This window comes from Aquila chrysaetos, chromosome 24, assembly GCF_900496995.4.
Source record: "Aquila chrysaetos chrysaetos chromosome 24, bAquChr1.4, whole genome shotgun sequence".
Classification (NCBI taxonomy): domain Eukaryota; kingdom Metazoa; phylum Chordata; class Aves; order Accipitriformes; family Accipitridae; genus Aquila; species Aquila chrysaetos.
Window position 1 is genome coordinate 3,152,475 of NC_044027.1, and position 19,990 is coordinate 3,172,464.

The 19,990-nt window shown below is 52.6% G+C and overlaps 1 protein-coding gene across 3 annotated transcripts in view; it reads right to left on the minus strand.

The window, feature by feature from the left end:
• The window catches only part of CNTN2 (contactin 2), a 31,439-nt gene extending 11,830 nt beyond the window's left edge, over positions 1-19,609 (minus strand). Inside the window, exons 1-6 of one of the 3 annotated variants that reach the window (XM_030000557.1) lie at positions 19,420-19,603; positions 6,645-6,765; positions 1,960-2,104; positions 1,501-1,676; positions 1,079-1,174; positions 543-752 (exon numbers count right to left, since the gene is read on the minus strand). In XM_030000557.1, coding sequence (XP_029856417.1) covers positions 543-752; positions 1,079-1,174; positions 1,501-1,676; positions 1,960-2,104; positions 6,645-6,699 — 682 coding nt within the window. In that variant the 5' untranslated portion in view covers positions 6,700-6,765; positions 19,420-19,603. Of the gene's footprint in view, positions 1-542; positions 753-1,078; positions 1,175-1,500; positions 1,677-1,959; positions 2,105-6,644; positions 6,766-19,419 lie in introns of all 3 variants that reach the window. The other 2 variants (XM_030000556.2, XM_030000554.2) reach the window with 2 other exon arrangements.
• Between the last annotated feature and the right edge of the window lie 381 nt (positions 19,610-19,990).

Here is a 19,990-nt window from a genome sequence, read left to right on the forward strand (position 1 = left end):
CACACGTGAGGTCTTAAAGGGCAGAGGTACCTGCAAGGTTACCCTACTTTCCAAAAGCTTTGTGCGTTTGGATAAGGCAACAGAGGCTAAGTTTCATTTTCTTTTCAAACCAGCTCTTACTAAAGTCTCTAAAAATCTCTACAGCATCTCAGGACTATTTCTCCTTAATTTCCTACCTGCTTAACTCCCTTTGCCCTGTCCAAGAAGTATCTTTAGCTGCACCTCTGCAAGATCACCAAATGCACAGGAGAGTAGTTTCAAGGGTATGTGAGCCTGCACAGGCTGCACCTTGTGCCATGTCTCTCTTACAAACAGAGAAACCCCACTGAGGGGTTTGTAGCTGCACAAGCAGCGAAGCCTGGAGAGAGGGCTGCTTCCCCCAGGTTCCAGCCAATTAATATTTTTGTAAGCTCTTAAGCTCCCCTGAGAGGCTGGTGGGTGATTGGTGCACTGCTGGTGTCCTGTGGAGGCTGAGTGCTTTGTGATGGCTTGTTAATTTTGCATTTTGCCCAGTCCCCTTATGATAATCTAAGAGCACTGACCCTCTGCAGCGAGGCTGAGCCGGGAGAACTTGCTGAAAACACTCTTGGTGATGAAGTCGATGTGGCTGGTGGCAAAGCATGAATAGTTCCCCAGGTCGGAAGCCTCTGTCTTGGCAATGTAAAGGTTTCCTGTGGTCTGAGAGACGAAACGCCTTCCATCGGCTGGGATGAAATTGGGAAACTCATTCAGGAGCCATCGATAGGATAAGCCTGTGAGGAAAAGAAAAAGGAACAAACTGCACAAGTTGCCTGTATCCTCTCAGGTGGGACTAAACCCAGCAGGCTGTCTGCTAGACCAGTCTAAGCTGAAGTTGGTCCTTGGATGGTACTTGTTTTTTCCATGTGCTAAGTCCTACCTCTGTTTTGTTGCTTTACAGAGTCTGAATTAGAAACAAATTTGCTTCCCTAAAATTCCCAAAGAAAAGCAAGGAGTGATTCACTTGTCTGGGAATCCCTTGCTCTGTTGCATCTCTCCACCTGGCACCAGCAGTGCTGCTAATCCCTGCTAGTGGCGATGCTGAAATGCAAACCCTTACCTGGGTAATGGGGAGGAGGGCTGCAGGTGAACATCACTCCCCAGCCTTCCGTAATCTTCACGGGGTCTCGCTCTTCTGCGGAGAATTCCTGCAAAACTAAACATGCAAAGTGAAACCTGTCCATGGATGATAAAAACAGCTGGAGGAATTACTGTATTTTATCTCTCCCTCCACAGGCTGGTCTTTTCAGTGGTTGTACAGAGGGAGATCCAAAATTATTACTGACTTTCTCTGTAGTGCATCAAATTTCTACCGCACCTTCATGTTAATGGAAAGCGTCAGGAGCTTTCTCCAAGTGATGATGTTGGGTACCATGCATAGGAGAACTTCTCTCCAACCTTTATTAATGCAAGCAGGGGGGCTCAGTTTACCCCCAGCATAACTGTGGCTGCATTTCATTTACCTTGTGGAGGCAAACTTACAGCCAAAGCGGAGGGAGGCTTCCCTGCTGACCACCGTGCCCCTGGAATTAGATGCCACGCATTGGTAGGAGCCAGCATCCTTGGCTTTCACTGGGTTGCTTATCACTAGGTCGCCTGCAACCAGCCTGTAACGGGAATCTGGCTCCATCTTTATCTCTGTGCCATTCATCTTCCACCTGCCAAGAGCAAGTGTAAAGAGTGAGAGGGGTAAATACTCACTGTAACACTCGTGGTGCCTCATAGGAGGCTGTGCTTGCTTGTTTTTCCAGCTGTGGTGTGTTGGGATTTGAGTTAGATTTAGATCTGGTCTGTGACCTGGGAGGGATGGCACATCATGTGTGGACGAGGAAGCTGATTCGCATGTTAGTGATTTTCTTTATATGAAAGTGGAGAACAGAAAGCAAAATTTTTGATGGTTGTGTCCCAGTCCTGGTACAGAGAGAGAGCAGGCGAGCTCACCTGTAGGTCGCAGGAGGACTGGCTCTTGCGCGGCAAGCCAGCGTGACCTTCTCTTCTGTTGAGCCTTCAGGGAAGAGGGTGTGGACAGGCTGCTCTTCAAACACTGGCCCGTAGTTCCTTGTGCTACTCTGTGCTCGGCACCAAACTGCAAGAGAGGGAAAACCTGCTCAGCTCAATTTAGCTTTTTCTAAAAATTCTCATTTTTAGTTTTGTAGGGTGTCCCTGGCAGCGTCAGAACTGCATCTAGAATAAAAGAAGGAGCAACGTGAAAATCACAACCCATCTGTCACCACAGCCCAGCCCCAGCCATGGCTTTGGGCACGCTAGTGCATTTCCCACTGAGCATCTCGCACCATCTCTGCTGTGCCAGAGGGACCAGACGTGCTTAAAGACGTGCAGAGAAGGAGTACTGACATGCCTCTTGGAAAGCCATGCACAGGTGAGACTGGAGCTGGGAACTCCTGGATGCCCTCTTTGTCCCTGGCAGTGAGGACGTGCTGCTTCCTCCTCCGTCTGTACAAACTTCAGCTGGTTGGTTCCAGCTAAGTCCTCTCCAGAACAAGGGAGGAGAGGGGAGAACCTGGATCTTCGCAGCTCTGCCACTGCCTCCCTGCACATGCCTGGCTTCCCTCCGTCCCTGCGTCTGCAACATCATCAGCTCTTGATGACTCAAACCTGCTGCTTGCTGGTGTGCAAACCGATGCTGCAGGTATCAGTTCTGCTATTCAACTAACAGAATGAGCTCGAAGCTTCCTTTGTAGTGTTCCGATACGGGTTTGATTCTGATCTTGCTGTCATGAGTAAGGCACAGGCACAAGAGGAACGTAAGAACCTGCCTGCCTTTTCCTACGCTATCTGGGCCACCCTTTGGCGTGGTGATGATGTTTCACTGGAAAGTGCCAGCTGTCTGCAGTGAGTGACTCTGTGTCTCAGATAAACGGCAAATGCTAGCAGATGCCCTTCCATGCAGGCTTTATGGAAATGGCAGTGCAAATAAGTAAGAGCAAAGCAGAAGCTGCCTGGAAATCTCTTAACTGCAGAAGTGGCTAGTGGGATAACGATCTCCAGCAAGTCTGTTCTCTCCCTGGCACCCTGAGAAATGTCCCTTAGCAGGGATGGAGCCACCTCAAGGCAGTGTGCTCCCAGCACAGTCCCCCTCTGCCTCTGCAGTGATAAGCTCGGAGATGCTTAGCTAGCCCCAGGATCCTTCCATGCTTTGTAATTGAATTAATAACTGTCTTAAAACTGCCATGCCAACCAGCAATCTGTTTCCTTCCCTACAGTACACAGCATGGTCACTAGTTAAATTAAGTGACTCCAGTAAGTGTGATGTTTTATGCAAGAGTAACTTCCAGCAGGGAATAGCCAGCTCAGCTCTCCTGGGCTCGGGAGAAGCAGTCCTTTACCTGTAGCTCCCGGGGTTCGTCTCATGTTCCGGCTGCTCTTGCATGAGGAGATGAGGGTGAGACGGGAGAGGGGCTCCACTAATTGGCTCAGTGGGTTCGGAGCAGCTGTCGGCTGCTCCTTGTGTCCGAGCAGCAGCCAATTACCTGGGCCCTCGGCTCCGGCAGTAGGGATGTGCTGCATGCGGGCAGGAGCCTGATGGTGTCACACAGGGGAGAGGGACTGTAAGCCTGTGTCTTATACTTTGGAATAAGAGAAAAGCAGCGTTTTGAGGGTTGTATTCCCTCCGAATCAGTGTAAGTGCCATTTTCCTTCTAGAATAGTTATATTCACATGGGAGAAGCTTGTGTAAGCTGGAAATCTTTTCTCAGTTGGGTCAGCAAAGGCTATGCTGAGGAGCTCTCAGCTGGAAATAACTGCTGACCAGTAGGTAAAATAATCATGAGAATTAATGGAGAATTAACAAAAAAGTAGTGTATTAATTGTGTTCTGATAGATGGTAGTGAATGGAATAAGGTTTAACAGCTTTACATTTTGAGATTAATAGGTAGCATATGGTAAATAATTTCTATTTATTTAACAAATAAAATATATACTATTAACACTCACATGCATGCCTTTTCTCATGGGATGCTCTTTCCCAATCAAGCCAAATTACGCTAATCATCCCTTCTGATTCACCTGGAGTCTGCACCCCGTTGCTATCTGCTGCTGTCCCTTTTTCTCTGCCAAGGTTATGGACTACAACTGTCAGCCATTGATTTTCTCAAATGTAATCAATGCCAGAAGTTCGGATGAGTTTTTATCTACAGTTCCAAGGTGTCTGGTTGATGTTGGGGGTGAAATGCCTGGATCTCACTCATTAAGCAAAACAAAAGTTAGATTAAAGTAATAATTAAACAGTTACAAGATCAGGGTATGGTTAGTACTAAGAATTGAGAACAAAGCAGAGTGGTAAATCTCAGTACCTCTGAGACTGATCGTCTGGGTACTTCTGTCACCCCAGAACTCTCATTTTTAATGTTACCAAAGCAGGTGCCTTCCTTGGGCTCTGTCATTTGGATAGCAGGGAGAAGACAAACACAAAATAAAGGTCTTCAAGCCTGCAAGCCAAATTTGCAAGAAGCAGAGTGACCCGCTCAGAATTGGGCATGCCTTAATGCAGCCCTACTTTCTGTGTTAAAATCCAGCTAGGAGAGCAGAAATTACGATAAAAATGCTGCTATGCCTCTCTAGAACAACATTCATTATTAGGAAAAATAAATATTAACCCCAAAATAAATAGGAATAGATGAAACTGGAACATCTGAAAATTAAGATTTGGAAAAACAGCTGCAGAAATTCTTGAAGATTTCACATAGTGCTCCAAGAGTGACTTGTGCTAATGTTTGGGAGAGAAAAATATCATATTATGAAATACACCACCAAGGACATAGCAGTCTCTGTGTGTATAAAAAAATTCCCAAACTTGATACCAGATATTGCTGGAACAGACAAAACTCAAACCTTATCTCCTTTGCCACTTCAGTGAGCAGGGAGGTGACTGCCAGTGTCTCCCTTGTGCAGCGGTGCTGGCCCATTTCTGGCAGGGCGGTTTTGCATTATTACTAGTATTTGGAATATGCTGAAAGTCAGACCTGGAAAGCCCAGGTATCCAGGAGGCTGAACACATTCCCTTTGTGCTGAGCCCCGCACTAGCTTTGGAGGCTGGGAAATGATAAATGTCTCAGTTGAATGTTTTCCAAGAGGTATTCCAGTTTTTGAGGACATCAGCAACAATCCTTTTATTGAGCACAGGCAGCATAGCCGTAGCTCTGGAGCACTGACCACGGCCTGAAGCCTTGGCTCGTGAGGGAGCTGGGCAATTAATTGGTTTTATAGGAAATCTGAACACACACATGTGCACAAAATCAAAGTGGTTATTTTTAAAGAGCAGCTCTCTGAGGAACAGAGGGTTATTTTTAACGAGAAGCTTTCTGAGGAACAAAGGGACAGTGCTTTGGCTAGCCTTAGATTTCAAGATTTTTCCATGGCTTTTACCGAATGAAGAAAGGCCAGAGAGATTTTTAGACTTTCCTGACAGCCTTGTTCATTAGAGAGTCGTCTCTGTGCACTTCATAGGCTTTAAACCTTTATGTATCGCTGGGAAGTCATCCTTTCGGTGATACAGCCGAGGGAGGGTTGACATTGCCAACCCAGCTTCCCAGGGCTGGAGCTGACAGCCGAGACCTGGAGGCTTTGGGTCTTCACCCACTCTAGAGTGTTTCCTTGAGCCTCATCTATAGCTGGCGTTTTTTTGTCCTTGGTCCCTTGCTCATGTTCCCAGTGAGGATTTCTCTCTGTCCCAGCTGGCCCCTGAGATCCATTGCATCATCAGCCAAAGGTCGGGAGAAAATAACCCTCATAGGCTTTACAGTGAGTCATTTTTCGCGGGCTCAGCTTGGATGGGGAGCAAGTTGCATGAACTCAGCTGGTTAATGGGAGAGCCCAGCTCCATCTTGCTGCCTCTACCAGATTTGGGTCAGACCAATTTCCAAACAGGCTAATTGCCTCCCAATCTAGGGCATCCACCCCTCCCTCTGCCTCCTCGGGGACCCAGAGAACATTCAAAGGTAATTAGATATTTATAAGGACAGGCGAGCAGTCTCTGCCTGGGATGATGAATTAGCTTGAAGACATTATCTAATTCTCGGTTGTCTGAAATGAAATGTCTCCCTGCTGAAAAGGGACCTTCAGAGTGCAGCCTGAGACTCCCTGAGATCCAGAAATGGTCCCCGATGAATGGGGGAATCTTTGCAGTCAGGGTATGGCCAAAAAGGCATCCCTAGAAAAACCAGGAGGCGAAGTGGCTTTGCCATGAGCGAGTCCTGCTGGCAGGAGGAAATTCCCCCTTGTGCCGAGGCCGGGACAAGCCTGGGCAGCACGGGCTGCAGAGGGGCACTCGTCCTGCCAAGGCTTTGCCTGAGGATCTGCATCTCCTGCATATCACCTAAATTTGAATTTATAAGGGGGGAGGCTTGTGTGTCAACAGTTCCTGTCCTCTTTCTTGAGTGGTACAAAGGGAAGTTGGGCATAGACACATCCCCTGGCTGCATCAACCACCCAGGAGAATTGGGCTTCAGCATCGCTGCAGCCGCAGAACATGGAGAGGCGCGTCCCAGGTGAGCAACGCAACGTACGCGTTGCGTACCCTGGGCGATGTCCCGCTTGGCACCTCCGACAGCCCCTCTCGGCTGTCCCACAGAAACCTCCAGGCCGGAGAGGCGAGGGGCTGCTCTTACCCAGAAAAGTGACGACAGCTAAGGATGTGCGGAGAAATCCAGCGGCACCTCCCATCCTGCGCCTCCGGCCGGCTTATGGCCTCCACGGCTGAGTCTCTACGGGCGAGCGGGGACGGCAGCCCTGCCAGAGACAGAGAGAGAGAAGTTATCTGCAGCATTCCTGTGGCTCTGCTTGAGGGTCCGGCGTCCAGCTGCACGTCCCCGCTGGCCACGAGCCCGGGGTGAGAGTCACTTGGGAGCAAACATCCAGCTGCTTGGTGAGGAACACACAGGGGTTTGAAGGAGCTCTTTTTCTTTCTGACATGGCAGATCTGGTTGGGAAATTGTTGTTCCTTCTCCCTTACTATCTGCTATTTTTCCTCCCTCCTCCAAAAAGAGTGCTTCCTTCCTAGCATTTTTTATTAAAAAACACAAAGCCAGAAGCACACAGGATATTGGTGGGGGGGAGGAGGAAGAAATAATTTGTTCTTGTTATTTTGTGAAAAAGGCATCTTTCACTGAAACTCTTCAGGCTGGGAGTGACTGCTTTTGGGTGCCGTGCCAGCCCTGAGTCTCTTGTTCTGGAGAGGTTGGGGTGACCCAGCTCATCACTGTGCACTGCACCCCAGCTTGCAGAGCATCCGTGCAGTGAGGAAAGCGAGTGGCACAAGGCGGCTGCACAGGGCTGGGTCATTTCCTGCTTTTCTTCTGAGTTAAATGCATTTGAATGGTTAATCAAGAGATAACAGAGCGCCAAGGCATCTCCTGATGCCGTAAGACACATTAGTAGGTGGAGCAGTGATTTCCAGTCCCCTCTGCAGACTCCTGACTTCCAAGATCTCAAAAATAAACCCAAACAAAACACAGAGCTGTTTGTGCAGACCCTGGTCCCTGTGCTCTCCTGGCTAAACCCACCACGGGACCAGCTTCAGCACACGCACCTCTTTCCTTGTAACTCCGGTGGGGATGTTGGCCTGGGTTTTTTTTCCCTCTTTGTTAACAAATGCTTTTGAAATCATGCATCGAGGAACCCCGCCGCCCGGCAGAGCCTTGCATTCCCCGGTGCTCTCCCAAACGCACACCCCAGTGAGCTGCTGCTGAAGGCGCTGCCAAGAGCCGGGCTGCTCGTGGGCTGCGAGTGCTGCTTATCCCTCTGCTCCAGCTGGTGCCGCTTCCACTCCTCTCCCTGCCCATCTGTCTGCCCGAGCAGGCAGTACTGCTCCTAAGCTCCTCCGAGCAGGGATTAGCTTTCTGTCCCATGGGATGCAGCCCCCTGTGCATTGCTGCTTTAAAAAATCCAGTGCCCTGCTTATTAATAGCAGCCCTTGAAATGCTCCTGAGCAAACAGTGATAGTCCCGTGTTTGCTTCACGTCCTGCCTCCGGAGACCCTGGCTGCGGGGAAAAGCCACCTGGCCTCTTTGTGTCCTCACCCAAAAGAGAAGATTTTGCTACCAACACTTGGAAGGGAGGAGACCCCATCCCAAATCCTCCTCGATTCTTATCTTCCTTGGGTCAGAGGGCTGGATTCCAGCCTCCTGGTCCAGCGCTGAGAGCAGAGCCCAGCCTGCCCGCCCTTAGCTAGCTCATGCCCCGGTTAAACATTTTTTATATGGCAGGCCCCTAAATGAGGCTGGTGCTTAATTGTACTGTGCGGCCAGGGAAGGAGGGACCCCTGCCATAAAGAAATGATGGCGCGCAGTGGGAGAGGGCCGAGCTGTGCTACAGACAGGCTATTCGGGGACAAAGCGGAGAAGGGCGTGAGACTCATTGACATGAAAGCTGCTCCACGCAGTTTGTTCCAGCAGCCCTGAAGTGAGTCAGTCACATGAAATCACTTGATGTCAACGAGAATCATGCCCCAAATGGTGTCCTGAACCCACGGCCTTTCAGCTAACACTGCCTCATTGTTCCCCTGCCTTCACCCTCTGCCTGCTTCTCTCTCATGTGTCTTGCGCTCACGTCGTAAGCACTTTGGGACAAGGACCAGCTTTTAGCTCGATCTGTTTTGCAGGCAGCCCTGCGATGTGGGCTTGCAGGCAATGCCAGCACTGCACTAATTAATAAGTTGACTTTTCCAGGTCTCTGCAGTATGGTTTCTTCACCAGCGTGATCCAATGCCCAGGGTTTGTGAAAGGCAGCGAGCGTCGAAGCTGTTCCTACACCCAGCGGCAGCAAATTAAAGTGAGAGAGTCTTGCTCCATCGCTGCCAGCCCTGTTTTCTGAGGCTGAGAGTCCTCTGCCTGTGCCCCGGGAGCTGCCCGCGAAGGCAGCTCTCTTCTATTCGTTTTTCCTCTCACTTTTAAAACAAATAGGAAAGAGTGTGGGAAAGTTGGATTTTGTTACTTTTAATAAAGAGCAGGCAGCGTGAGGAGGTTGGGGAGTGCGGTGTTGGCCGTCCTTCCTCCTGGGGGGCTGGAGGCTCTGCCACCTTTCTGGTTTTATCAGCACTTCACACTTTCTGCTGTATGAAATAGAGATGTTGCATTGGAGTGAGAGCAAGTTGCATCCTGCCTCTCCTGGGTGCTTTTGCCTAAACCAGCAGTGGTCCCAAGGGCTGAGCTGAGATCTGGTCAGGAGGGAGAGGGGGGTGAGCTGCGATGCCCTTCTGTGGGAATACTTCTACCAGCATCCCTCTTCAGCTTCCCTCCCTGCGGCCAAGCAAAGCTGGTATCTTGTAAAAATTAAGCTGATTTGAATTATTTAATTAGTTGTCAATTCATTATTTATGTTGTAAACTATGGCTTTGATCCCCAGTTCTGTTGCTGGCTGCGGCTCTGCAGCTTCCCTCTTTCTGCCCCGACCTCCCCATCTGCTCTGATCCCGAATGCTCACATCATTTTCTCTTCTCACTTCCTTGTGTGCATCCCTTCATTTCTCCAGAATCCCCCTCACACACACAGATGTGTATTTCGTCCTGAAACACTCAGGGCCCTTTCCAAAGGCGAGACGTGCTGTGCTGCTGCTCTGCAGGCTGAGGTGGGGCATGGGGATGCTCTTGCCGAGGGGGCATGGGGAGAGGCTGCTGGTTCGCTCTTTTGAATCCAGCCTCAGCCCAGCCTGTGCTTTAACTCCTTTGTAAAAAATGAGGACCGTGATAGACAGGGAGAGCTCCACGGTTTGGAGTGGAGTTTGACGGTCCACGTCAAACGAACACGTAAGAGAGTAACAGAGTAATTTCTACAAGTGCTGATGCTGTATTCATTCACAGTTAGAGACTGGATGAAGTAATCTTCTCAGATGCTGTTTTGTGTGTTCCTGATTGTTTTATTGCCTAAGTGACATGATCAAATTGTGCCTGAGGGCCTGACGCTGCGAGAGCACACCTGGGGCTGCGCTGGGACCCTGGAGGCATCTTAAAGCCATGACCCTGAGCCATGGACCCTGCATCTGACTCTCAACTTCTCCAAAGTGTGGGGGTGTGCTTTGCATCTGATATTTAGACCTGCTCTCCATCTTTAATTAAAGAGGGCCCATGGGGACCTGTTCTTTCCCCTCTTCATAGGATATTTTGACAGTCACTCGAGAGCCTTCTGTTGTACTGAAAGGGGATCTGTCATCCCTGCTAATGGATGCTGTCATTAATACTTCCAGTAGCAAGGGAGGCATGGGCACACTCAGAAACACGCGCATTAGCCCTTTCCTCTGGAGCCCCTGGGACCTGGGAGTGATCCATTATTGTGGAGGCAGAGTTAAAGAGCTACAGAGAGATTTTGAGTCCTCCTGAGCCTCTGGGAGAGGAGATGCTGCCTGGTCCAGCACCCACAGCTCCAGTTCTGACTGTGGAGCAGCATCCTTTGGAGGAGGCAACTCCAGCAGGACTCTGGGCGTGGGAGGGCCAGAAATGGCTTTTGGTAGGAGATGGGCTTTAACAAGAGATGACAGGGCCAGCACAGGCAAAGTGCTATCTATTACTGGGATAAATGAGTGTAATGCAATCTCCTGTGGTTAGGTGATGAGATGAGCATTTGTGTGTAAGTGGGGCAGCTCCTTCTGCGGCAGCGTTCCCCAGGGAAGGATTGCTCCTGAGGGTGGGTGATGCAGGAATTTGTCCTGTGCTGTGAGTGTCCCTTTACTAAGGATCATCACTAAGGCTGGAAAGGGCACACTTTTGATCTTTGCTGGATTTTGGCTTGCAAACCCTTTCAAGGTTAGGTACATTTTGTCCATTTCCAGAACAGCATGTTTCAATGAGCTGCAGATGGTTTTATTGTAATGTATCTGTCCCCTTGTAAAACTGCCTGTGCTCAGGAGAGGTTGATTTAGATGCAAACTTTGGATTCAGCCTTTCCTGAGCTTTTTTGGGTTCACATCTGTTGGTGGCTCCAGAACCTGTAGCAGCTGCTGCTGCTGCAGAAATCCTGGGCCACCCAAACCCCATCCTAAGCAGTGAAGTCTCCCGAGGTCCAAATGAGGACCAAAAGTACCTTCAGAGGGGTTCAGAGACTTGCAGTGGAGTTCAGCCCTCCCTAGGCTCATCGGTCATCCCATAACGGACTCCAAACCCTGTCTGCAGTCACTAAGGGAACGTTGCTCCCCGGTGCGGGTCAGGACCTGATGTAGAGGAGTGCTGCGGGCACCGCTTGCTCACTTTGATACCTGTCCCCAGCTCCAGCAGAGATGTGTCCCAGACGCACTTCCAGCAATAGCTGGTCAGTCCCGTGTGCCCTCTCTCCTGCCCAGGTGGGTTTGGATTACTCTTGGCATGTTAGAAAAGTCCCAAAGCCTCTGCCTCTGCACAGGTCTTCTCTGCTGTGCAAGCTGATGGAGAGGAGCAGCGTGAGCTGCTCTCCCTGGGGAGGCTCCCGGCCATCAGCTAGCTACACCTCGCTGTCCCCATCCCACCCTGTCACCCTCGCGCAGGGCAGAGGGACTGTGCAACGGGCGCCTTCACCTGCCCTGGGCTCGGTGCTCCCTGTCTGCACCCCGACATCGCTCTGAGGAGCCGGGCAGCGGGACAGAAGGAGGGGACAGAGCGGGGACTTGGAGGAGGAGAGCTTTCCCCCCGGCTGTGCTTGCACAGGAGGAGCTGAGGCTGGTGCAGAAGGCTCAGAGCCCCCAGCCCGAGGCTGCGGGAGCAGATGGTGCTCACAGCCCGGCCTCCTTCCCCGCCAGCAGCTCCCTGCCGGGCCACGGCGATGCCACCCGCAGCCAAGGCTGGAGCTGGGGCTTTGCTGTCCGGATGCATTTGTTATTGCCTGATGGGCTGAGGCGTTAGCACAAAGAGGGGGGACGCATTCTGCACGCTGCAGTGCCCGGCACGGCACGTCCTGCCTGCGGGAGGGCTTTGCTGCGGTGCTGGGTGAAGGGGGCACCTGCGGACGGGGAGCTCGTGCCCAGGTGGGCTGGATTAAAGCAGGTGCTTTCAGTCTGTCTGTCTGTCTGCCTGGCCTGCCTGCCCTTGCTGCTGCTGCTTTTGCACCTGGGCCATGCAGGCAGCAGGCAGGAGAAGTGCGGTGCCATGGCTGTGATGGTCAGCGGCTCAGCTCGGGGACAAGGGAGGTGGGGAGACGGTCCGTGGCAGAGGGTGCGAGCCCTGGGACAGGAGCAGAGCCACCAAGCAGGGAGCAAGGGGCTTTCCCAGGCCAGGCTGACCCCCAGCCCCCAGAGCCGGTGCCTCTGCCCTGGCCCCAGGTGTGAGCAATTACAACCAGCCCTCATTAGTATAATTGCAGGGCTGGGCTCTGCCCTCCCAGTTCAGTGCAGAGATCAGAGTGTGATGGAGAGAGGTAAGAGGAGAAAGAAGAGAGGCAAAGGTTTAATTTGGGAGCATTTAAGCACCCAGAGGAGGAGGGTGGGCAGCTGCAGCATGGCAGGACCCTGTCAGGAGGAGGTTGGTGTAGGGGTTTATGCTTTAGTGTGGCTGGGAAGGGCACCCCGAGCTCCCTTGGGGCTGGTATGGCTGGGTGCTGGCACTGTGCGTTTGCTCTGGTTCTCTCTGTGGTCTGTAGCCCTGACTGGTTTGTGCTGCTGTGTTGCAAGCTTGGTGACTGCTGCCAGCTTGGGGTGCCCTGCCCTGGCTGTGCTGTGGTCTTAATCCCCAGCATGGCCTTTGCAGCCCTGTCCCTTCCCTAGCAAGAGCTTCCAGCATCCTGCCTGCCCCTGGGAGCTGTTGGCTGAAATATATTGTACTTCTAGAAATGAAGTCAAGCAGCAAAATACCAATCCAGGGATAGCCTACCATGCAAACTTGCTTTGCTTGCTGCTAGAAAAAAAGTTGCATTTGCCAGGGCACCTCCAAAACTCGGGGGTGGGATTTTATTTGGGGTGGGGTTGGGTTTGGTTTGGATCTGGCTCTGGTCCTGTTGCTTTCCATTGAATGGGCTCAGTGCTGTGGTCCTGCCTTGCGGGGCTGGGCAGGAATGCTGCAGGTCTCCTCACAGTGCACTGCAAATGAATTTACATCTGGAGCAATTCTGAATCACCATATCCATGGAAACTAATGTGCTTCTCCTTTTGACACGGAGCATCCAGAGCGATGCCATTCCCGCTCCCTGTGCAGAGCAGACCTCGTAGGGCCAGGGCCCACGGTGTGTGCCTGGGCCCTAATTAATTTTGTCAGAGAGTGCAGCAGGCTGTAGGATTTGGTGTGTGAGATGGGTAGAGGGACAGAGCCTCGTGTGTAGAAGGGTGCCTAAACCACCCGGGGCTGTGCAGTCTGTGGGGCTGAATCCGCTGGCTGGCACGTGTACATCTTGACACGTGGGGTACCCACGCGTGGGCTTGTCCGTGCACAGATACGTGTGCACAGGATAAAGCGACACTGGTGCGTGGTCAGTAGTGACTCCAGGGCTGCTGGGTGTATTTAATACCCCTGGTGCGTTGGTGTGCAGGAGGCTGTGCGCTGCCTGCCTGGAGGAGGAAAGGCTCTGGGCATCCCTTTCCCAGGGCTGAGAAACCAGCTGGGATGGATCCTCTTGCCCTGCCCCAGCTCTTTGGCTGTGCTGCTGTGTCTTATTGATCACTGATTAATTTAATTGTAATGGAACTGGCTTGATAAGGATCAATAGTTGATCAGTGGCTCCTGTGCTTTCCTCTTGAGGTGGGTGAAGGGAGGGGAGGGTCTCAGAGTGGCAGGGGGGGTCTAGAGAGAGGGGGCAGCCCAGATTATCCAACATCCTGGAAAAGATGAGAGAAAAAATCTCTTTGAGGGGAGGGAAAGCCCTGCCTGTGAGACGCGGGAAACTGCTTCAGTAAATGCATCACTGGCGTGACTGGGGAGAGCCCTGCGCTGCTAGGATTGGGGACCGAGGCTGCCACACTCATGCCTTTTGCATCACTTTTTTTTTTTATGTTAGATGGACCGATCTTTGAGCAAAGCACCGGGGAGCTGGAGCCTCTTGCTGGGAGAAGAGCCGTGGCTCTCGGGCTGCGCTTCCCTGAGTGGCTTATACAGGGCGTTACTGGGACAAGCGTGTGGCGTGCCACAGACGGGGCAGTCCTGATGCCTAAGAGCAACTCCTGCTAACGGCAAGGAGAGGTTTGGCTTCCCCTGGGGACAAAATAGGCCTGTCTGGTCCTCCTTGTCCTGGCTCAAGGAGCAGGCAGGGCTTTTTGATGCAATCCCAGCAGGGCAGCTGCATTCAGGCACGGTCTTCAAGCACTCTCTGTTTTCTCTGTGTCTAAGTGCTTTTTCCTAATAATTGGTTGGTGCATTCATGTACATCGCGGGTCACGGCACCTTATTGTAAGAGGGTCTCAGTGGGAGTTTTCTTTTGGTTCAGCCCCCAGCCAGCAAGTTCCACCCCCAGACAGGCAAACCCCTGTGCTTGTGCCCAGCTCAGCGCTTCTTTGTGCAAGAGACAAAGCCAGGATCTGCGTTCAATCTGGGGACACACGGGCTGGGGGTGTGCGCAGCACTGGGCGTGATGGGTTTGGCACTGGAGTTGCTGTAGTGGTAAAATCTAATTGCGATAAAACAGGTGGTATTATGAGTGGGCCTTTACTGCTCTTCTGTTGTGTTGGGCAGTTTGAATTTTAGATCTGAGCTTTGCAGTTGCGGGGAGGGGTTGGTTTCGGTTTGGGTGTTCCCCCCCAAACTGGCCAGATCCTGTCTCTAGCTGCAGTCACCTTAGTGCCTCGAGGTAGTGGGAATCCACCCTGAGCTGTGTGATCCTCAGCTCTGCTGCAATAAGCCCTTGGTAAATCCCCAGGGTTTTGGAGCTGAAGTGCTCGGTGGGACCTGGAGTCTTCCCCGCAGCTGGACCAGGCTCGTGCCTCCTCCAGGCAAGACCTTGGGGTCCATGGGCAGCGCTGCTGGGGTCCCTCATGGGGACAAGCACAGTGTGTCAGAAAGCAAAGGAGACCAACAGAAACAGCCACGAGACCTTCCCACACAGGCTCCAGACCCCGGGGATGGAGGAAGCTTTGCTCGGGAGGGGATTTCCCACGAGCTGCCTGCTGCCTCGCAGGCTGGGCACAAGCGTGGTGTTCGACCGAGGCTGCCAGCATGCAGCTCCTAAGCTCTCCCTGAAGACTTGTATTTCAATCAATAGCCTGAGTCGATAGCAGCTGGAAGGATGCTTAAAGTCTTTGAAAACAAGGCCACAAGTGACTCCAGTTTAGCACATGGGTGTTTGAGAGATGATGTCTGCCCGAAATCCTCGTTAATGCCCTGATTACAGTTGCTAAAGTTCCAGATATTGGGCCCTTCTTACAGACACTCCCCTGCAAATTCAGTATATTGCAATCTACTCTCTAAGCATAGCTCAGCACAGCCCTGCAACCTCTTTGCCTAAGAAATGCAGGTTATTAATCTGGGGTTGCGTGGGGAGGGTATGCTGAGAAAGGCTGGATGTCAGGCAGAATGCTGGCAGAAGGGATGGGAAGGAAGTCGAGGTCTGGCTGCACATGCTGCTATCGTCTCCCCAAAATAAAACTTCAAAATAAAGCTTCACATTGCAGGTTTTCCTTTCCTCTTGCAGCACGGCACCATGCATTGAGCACACACAGCTCAACTGCAGGGAGCTCTGCCTAAAGCCTGGGACATCCACAGCGCTGCCAGCCTCGCAAACCCACCCACTTTCTGCTATTACTGCTACCGTGGCGTCAATAGCAGAAACTCTTTGATGTGGCACTGGTATAAATAGCTCCCTACCTGCGACGGAGCCTGGCTCCATCCCCTCCCCTCAGCTGCCTGGTAAATCACTTGGCAGGAGCCAGTCCCGGGGAGAGGCTGTAGCGAGGAAAAACAAGTGCAGAGCTCGGGAAACCTTCTGGCTAACGCAGCCGCGGGAAGATGATGTGTTATATGGGGAAGCCCTCACATCTACCAGTCCGTCACACCGGCACTGGTGCTGGCTGCCCTGTTTGTGTCGTTGGGTAAGGTCATGCCAGCAGCAAGAGCTTTCCTGGTGTGGTGGGTGTCCGTGCACGGCACCGGGCATCTGCCCCAGCCCTGCAGAGCTCCTCAGCCCTCGCCTTGGCCCCGCTGCACTGGTGGGTGCTTGTGCTGGCCATGCTGGGGAGGTGCAGCATCCCCAGGCAGAGGGAACCTCAGTGGGGCAGTGCTAAAATCCTCTCCCTCCTAGGAGGTTAGGGTATCCTCTGCAACGGTGTCATATTTATTTTGCTCCTTGGAAGGCTTCATCCCTGTGTCTGACCTTCTCGCCTGTCTTTGTTGAAGTGGTTTTAGTATTCAGTCTCCAAATAGTGCCAAGCTGCTTTCTTTATAAAACTAAGCAAGAACCAGCACAAAACATATATCCCTCTTTCTTTCTCCAGAGCAGGCTCCCTGGTTTATGGCTCTCTCGTGCAGGACTGACAGCTCTACAGGCTGTACGATAAATAATACATGTAATAATTTAGGACCTAGGCTGTTGTTGGGGGCTGGGTTCAGTGTTTCACAACTGGCTGTGGGTAGGAATATCTCTTGTGCTCTCTGAGGTCTGGGACACCTCCCTCGTGGTCGTGTTAAATATCCCTCCGGTAAGATCCTGGACCGTACAACTGCGTTGTGGCAATGGGCCCAAGAGTGTTTGTCATAGAGAAGAAAAAAGTTCAGGTTCAAGGAAACAGCTTTTGTATAGCTTGAGAGCTGACTTTGTTTCCAAGTCTGCCGAGACCTATTCCTTCTCTACAGCTCCACAAGCACCCAAAGACATCTAGTGTTAGACAAAAAGTGTCTAGGAAGAGCCTGATACAGCCCATCACAGCAGATTTTAATAACGCTTCTTCCCTTCCCTATGTGTTTTTTGACTCTTAGAGGACTCTAAGGAAGCCTCTCTCACTTCTTTCTGTGTATCTGCACTTTAACAGCATCTCTGAAAGCCCCTGGTCAATGCTGGGGTCTCCTGTGTGGCATATTGGCTTATAGGGCAACACTGCAAGCTAACCTGGTGCGAAGGGGATATGTGCAGCCATGCGGTCCCATTCCTGCAGAGCCCTGGGCTTCAGGGTTGCCATCAGCCCATCCCAAAATCTTCCTGGGCATCTGGGGTTCCTCATCCCTGGAAAGCAGGGCTGATAGCGCATGACACTGTTGTAGGAAGGCGATGTGCCTCCAGCTGTGTAGGGTAACTACAGGCAGTGCTGTGTTAAGCCAATCCCCGCGAGACAGAACAAAACCCATCCCTGTTTTGAGCAGAAGGGCAGTGCTCCGGGCTGGCTGGGGCGGGTGAGAGCCCGGTGCTGGGAGCCAGCCCTGCGGCTGCTGAGCCCAAGGCTCGCCGGCTCCCGCAGCTCTGCTCCGCTGAGCTTCTCGGCTGGGGAGCTGTCGGGAGGCTCCCTCGGGATGTGATGTGTTCCGGGTGACTGTGTGGGTTTGCTTCGTGCCTAGCACCTTCAAGGAAAACTCTCAAAGATTGGGGTGTGCTTGTGGTGTGGTCGTTGCAAATAGACAAAGTGTTACGGGAGACCTTGGGGGTTGCTGGAGGGAGGAGGCACTGAGAAACACGGGGAGGTGTCTGCCTCTCATCGGGATCGATGACTTTTTGTGGATAATTTGGACTTTGGACATACACAAAGCATGCAGGGTGGCTGTACAGCCAAGCCGTGCTTTAAAGCATGTGAGCTCAGTCTCCACGTGGACTCCCAGATCCTCTGCGTTTAGGTGCATCTGGTGCGTGTGTGGGAAATACCTCCCTAATGATATGGTTGGGTTTTCTGCCGCCTTTGATTTGCTTGTGGTAAATCTGCAGAGAAAATAATAACACAGGCCATTAAATTCTCTGCAGATATATTTTGAGTGACAAAAGTCGAGGTTGCTTTCTTTGGTAGTAATTGATCGGGTGATGGGAGAAGAGCGTTAGCATCCCTTTGTCTCGGTCTACTCTAATCGTGCTCCAGGGAGAGCCTGCAGCTGGGCTTGACTGACCTTCTCCTTTTCTGTTTTCTTTAGTCTTGGGTAATTCTAATCTACCCCTGGAAAGTACAGTTATTTCTAGGAAGTTTGGGACCTGATGCTTTCCTCTATTAGCAAAGCAAGCTTTGGTGGTGGTGTTGCCATTGGGTGTGCTCGGTACCAAATGTACAGCCTCGAGAGGTTCATCAGTGGATGTAAACCTGCTCCTAAATCTCGTGCGAGAGCCTGTGCTTCAGCTCTGTACTCTCAGAGCTTGTTGCGGATGTGCCTGGAGATGGCCTGAGAGGAGCAAGAGCCGTTCTGGGGGTCTGGCTAAAGCCTTGGGCTGGGGTTGCTGCTGGGGAGGGCTCGGGTTGTTCCCAGCTCTTGGCTGTAGAGCTGTTGCCTCCCATCCTCAAAGCAACTAGTGTTTCCTTGGAGAGATGACAATCTCTTATGAATACTCCCCAGTCCAGCCAGAAAAAGAATGCTGAGGCTCGTGGGAGCGGTGCAAGCCTGGGGGAGTCAGTGGGTCAGCATGGGTGAGATGCAAAGAGAAGAGGGAGCTCGGGGAGTTTTAAGTCGTGGGACTGGAGCCCCGCGAAGCACACCCCAGCCTGCCCTGCTGCCGCCTGCTTCCCCGTCCGAGCATCTGTCCCGCCGCGAGTGGGAAAGAGCAAAGCGGTGCCCTGCCTGCCGGTGCCTCCCGTGCCCCGCGGTGCAGGCCTGGGGTGGGCAAGTTCTTGTCCATGACTCTGCACTGAGCCCCTCCGGCTCCCCACTCCCTGAGCCTCCCTGACACGCTGCAACCCCCCCTCCCCGACTCAGACACAGAAATACCCCCATGTGCCCCGACTCCCATCCCTCACCAGGATCTGCCCTCACTGGGGGTGCATAGGGAGGGGACTTGGGACACCACAGTCTTCCTCGTCCTCCCTCCCTGGAGAGGAAACTCGGGTCTCTTGGGCTGCTCTTGGCTCTGCCAGCCCGTGCTGGAGATGCCGAAGTAGTTTTGTGCAGCAAAATCTCTGCGAGTCCCCCCGCCCCTCCCAGGCACCGTGTTCAAGATGCCTGACCCTGCGAGTGGGCTGTCAAAGACCCCCCAGCCAGAATGCACCAGGAAAAGCATAACAGTAATAATTAATAATAATAAAAAAATATTCCCGGACTTAGTCCAGAAGAGACATTTCTGCTGACAGCCGTGTCGACCTCGGCCGCTCAGCTCCTGCCACAAGTGACACAGCTATAGCCCCCCCCTTCCTCCCAACTCCACCCCCGGCTCCTCTCCAGCGCAGGCAGAGCCTGCATCGCCTGCAAAGCCATCGCCTGCCGAGAAATGCCCAAACCAACCCCCTGCTCTTGCCTCCCCATCAGAGGCGAGCGGGATCCGGCAGGTTCCCTCTTGCCGGAGCGAAGCCGGGCGCGCCTGCAAGTTGGCTCTGATGGGGAATGGTGCCCTGAAACCCGGAGCCTCTTCCTTCCCTCTCGGATGGAGGAAGGAGGGAGAAGGCGCTTACCTTGTGCGGGATGGATGGGTGGACATGAGCCGGGGGGCTGGGGGGTCCCGCTGCTGCCGGAGGCTGGGCTGCGAGGCAGTGCTTGGCTGGTGCCTGCCCGAGTGTGGATGTGTGTGCCCAAAGCCACTGCAGCATCTCTGCATTAGGATGTGCTCCTCCCTCTCCTCCCTCCTTGCGTGCGCGCTCCCTCGCTCGCTGCCAACCACCACGCCGGTCCCTGGAGAGGGTATTTTTTTTCTCTGCCTTTACCTCACTTGCCACAGTCCAAGGACCAGTCAGGGAGGCAGAGCGACTTGCAGCATCATGCATAATTCATGCCCTTCCTCAGCCTCCCTGGCTGCTGCTCCCACCAGAAACCCCTCGTCTGTACGGATCGCCGCTGGCTCGCCCTGTCCCTGGGGCTGGAGCAGGTGTAGGCCTGGGGGGGGAGCTGGGGGAACCAGGGGGGGTCTGAGCCCGTGTCTGTGGGGTGGAAGCAGGAACGGGATTAGTCCCAGTTGGGGGGGTGTCTCAGCAGGGACACCCACCTCTATGCATGTTTCTGTATATGTGCACCCCCGTGCCTAAATAC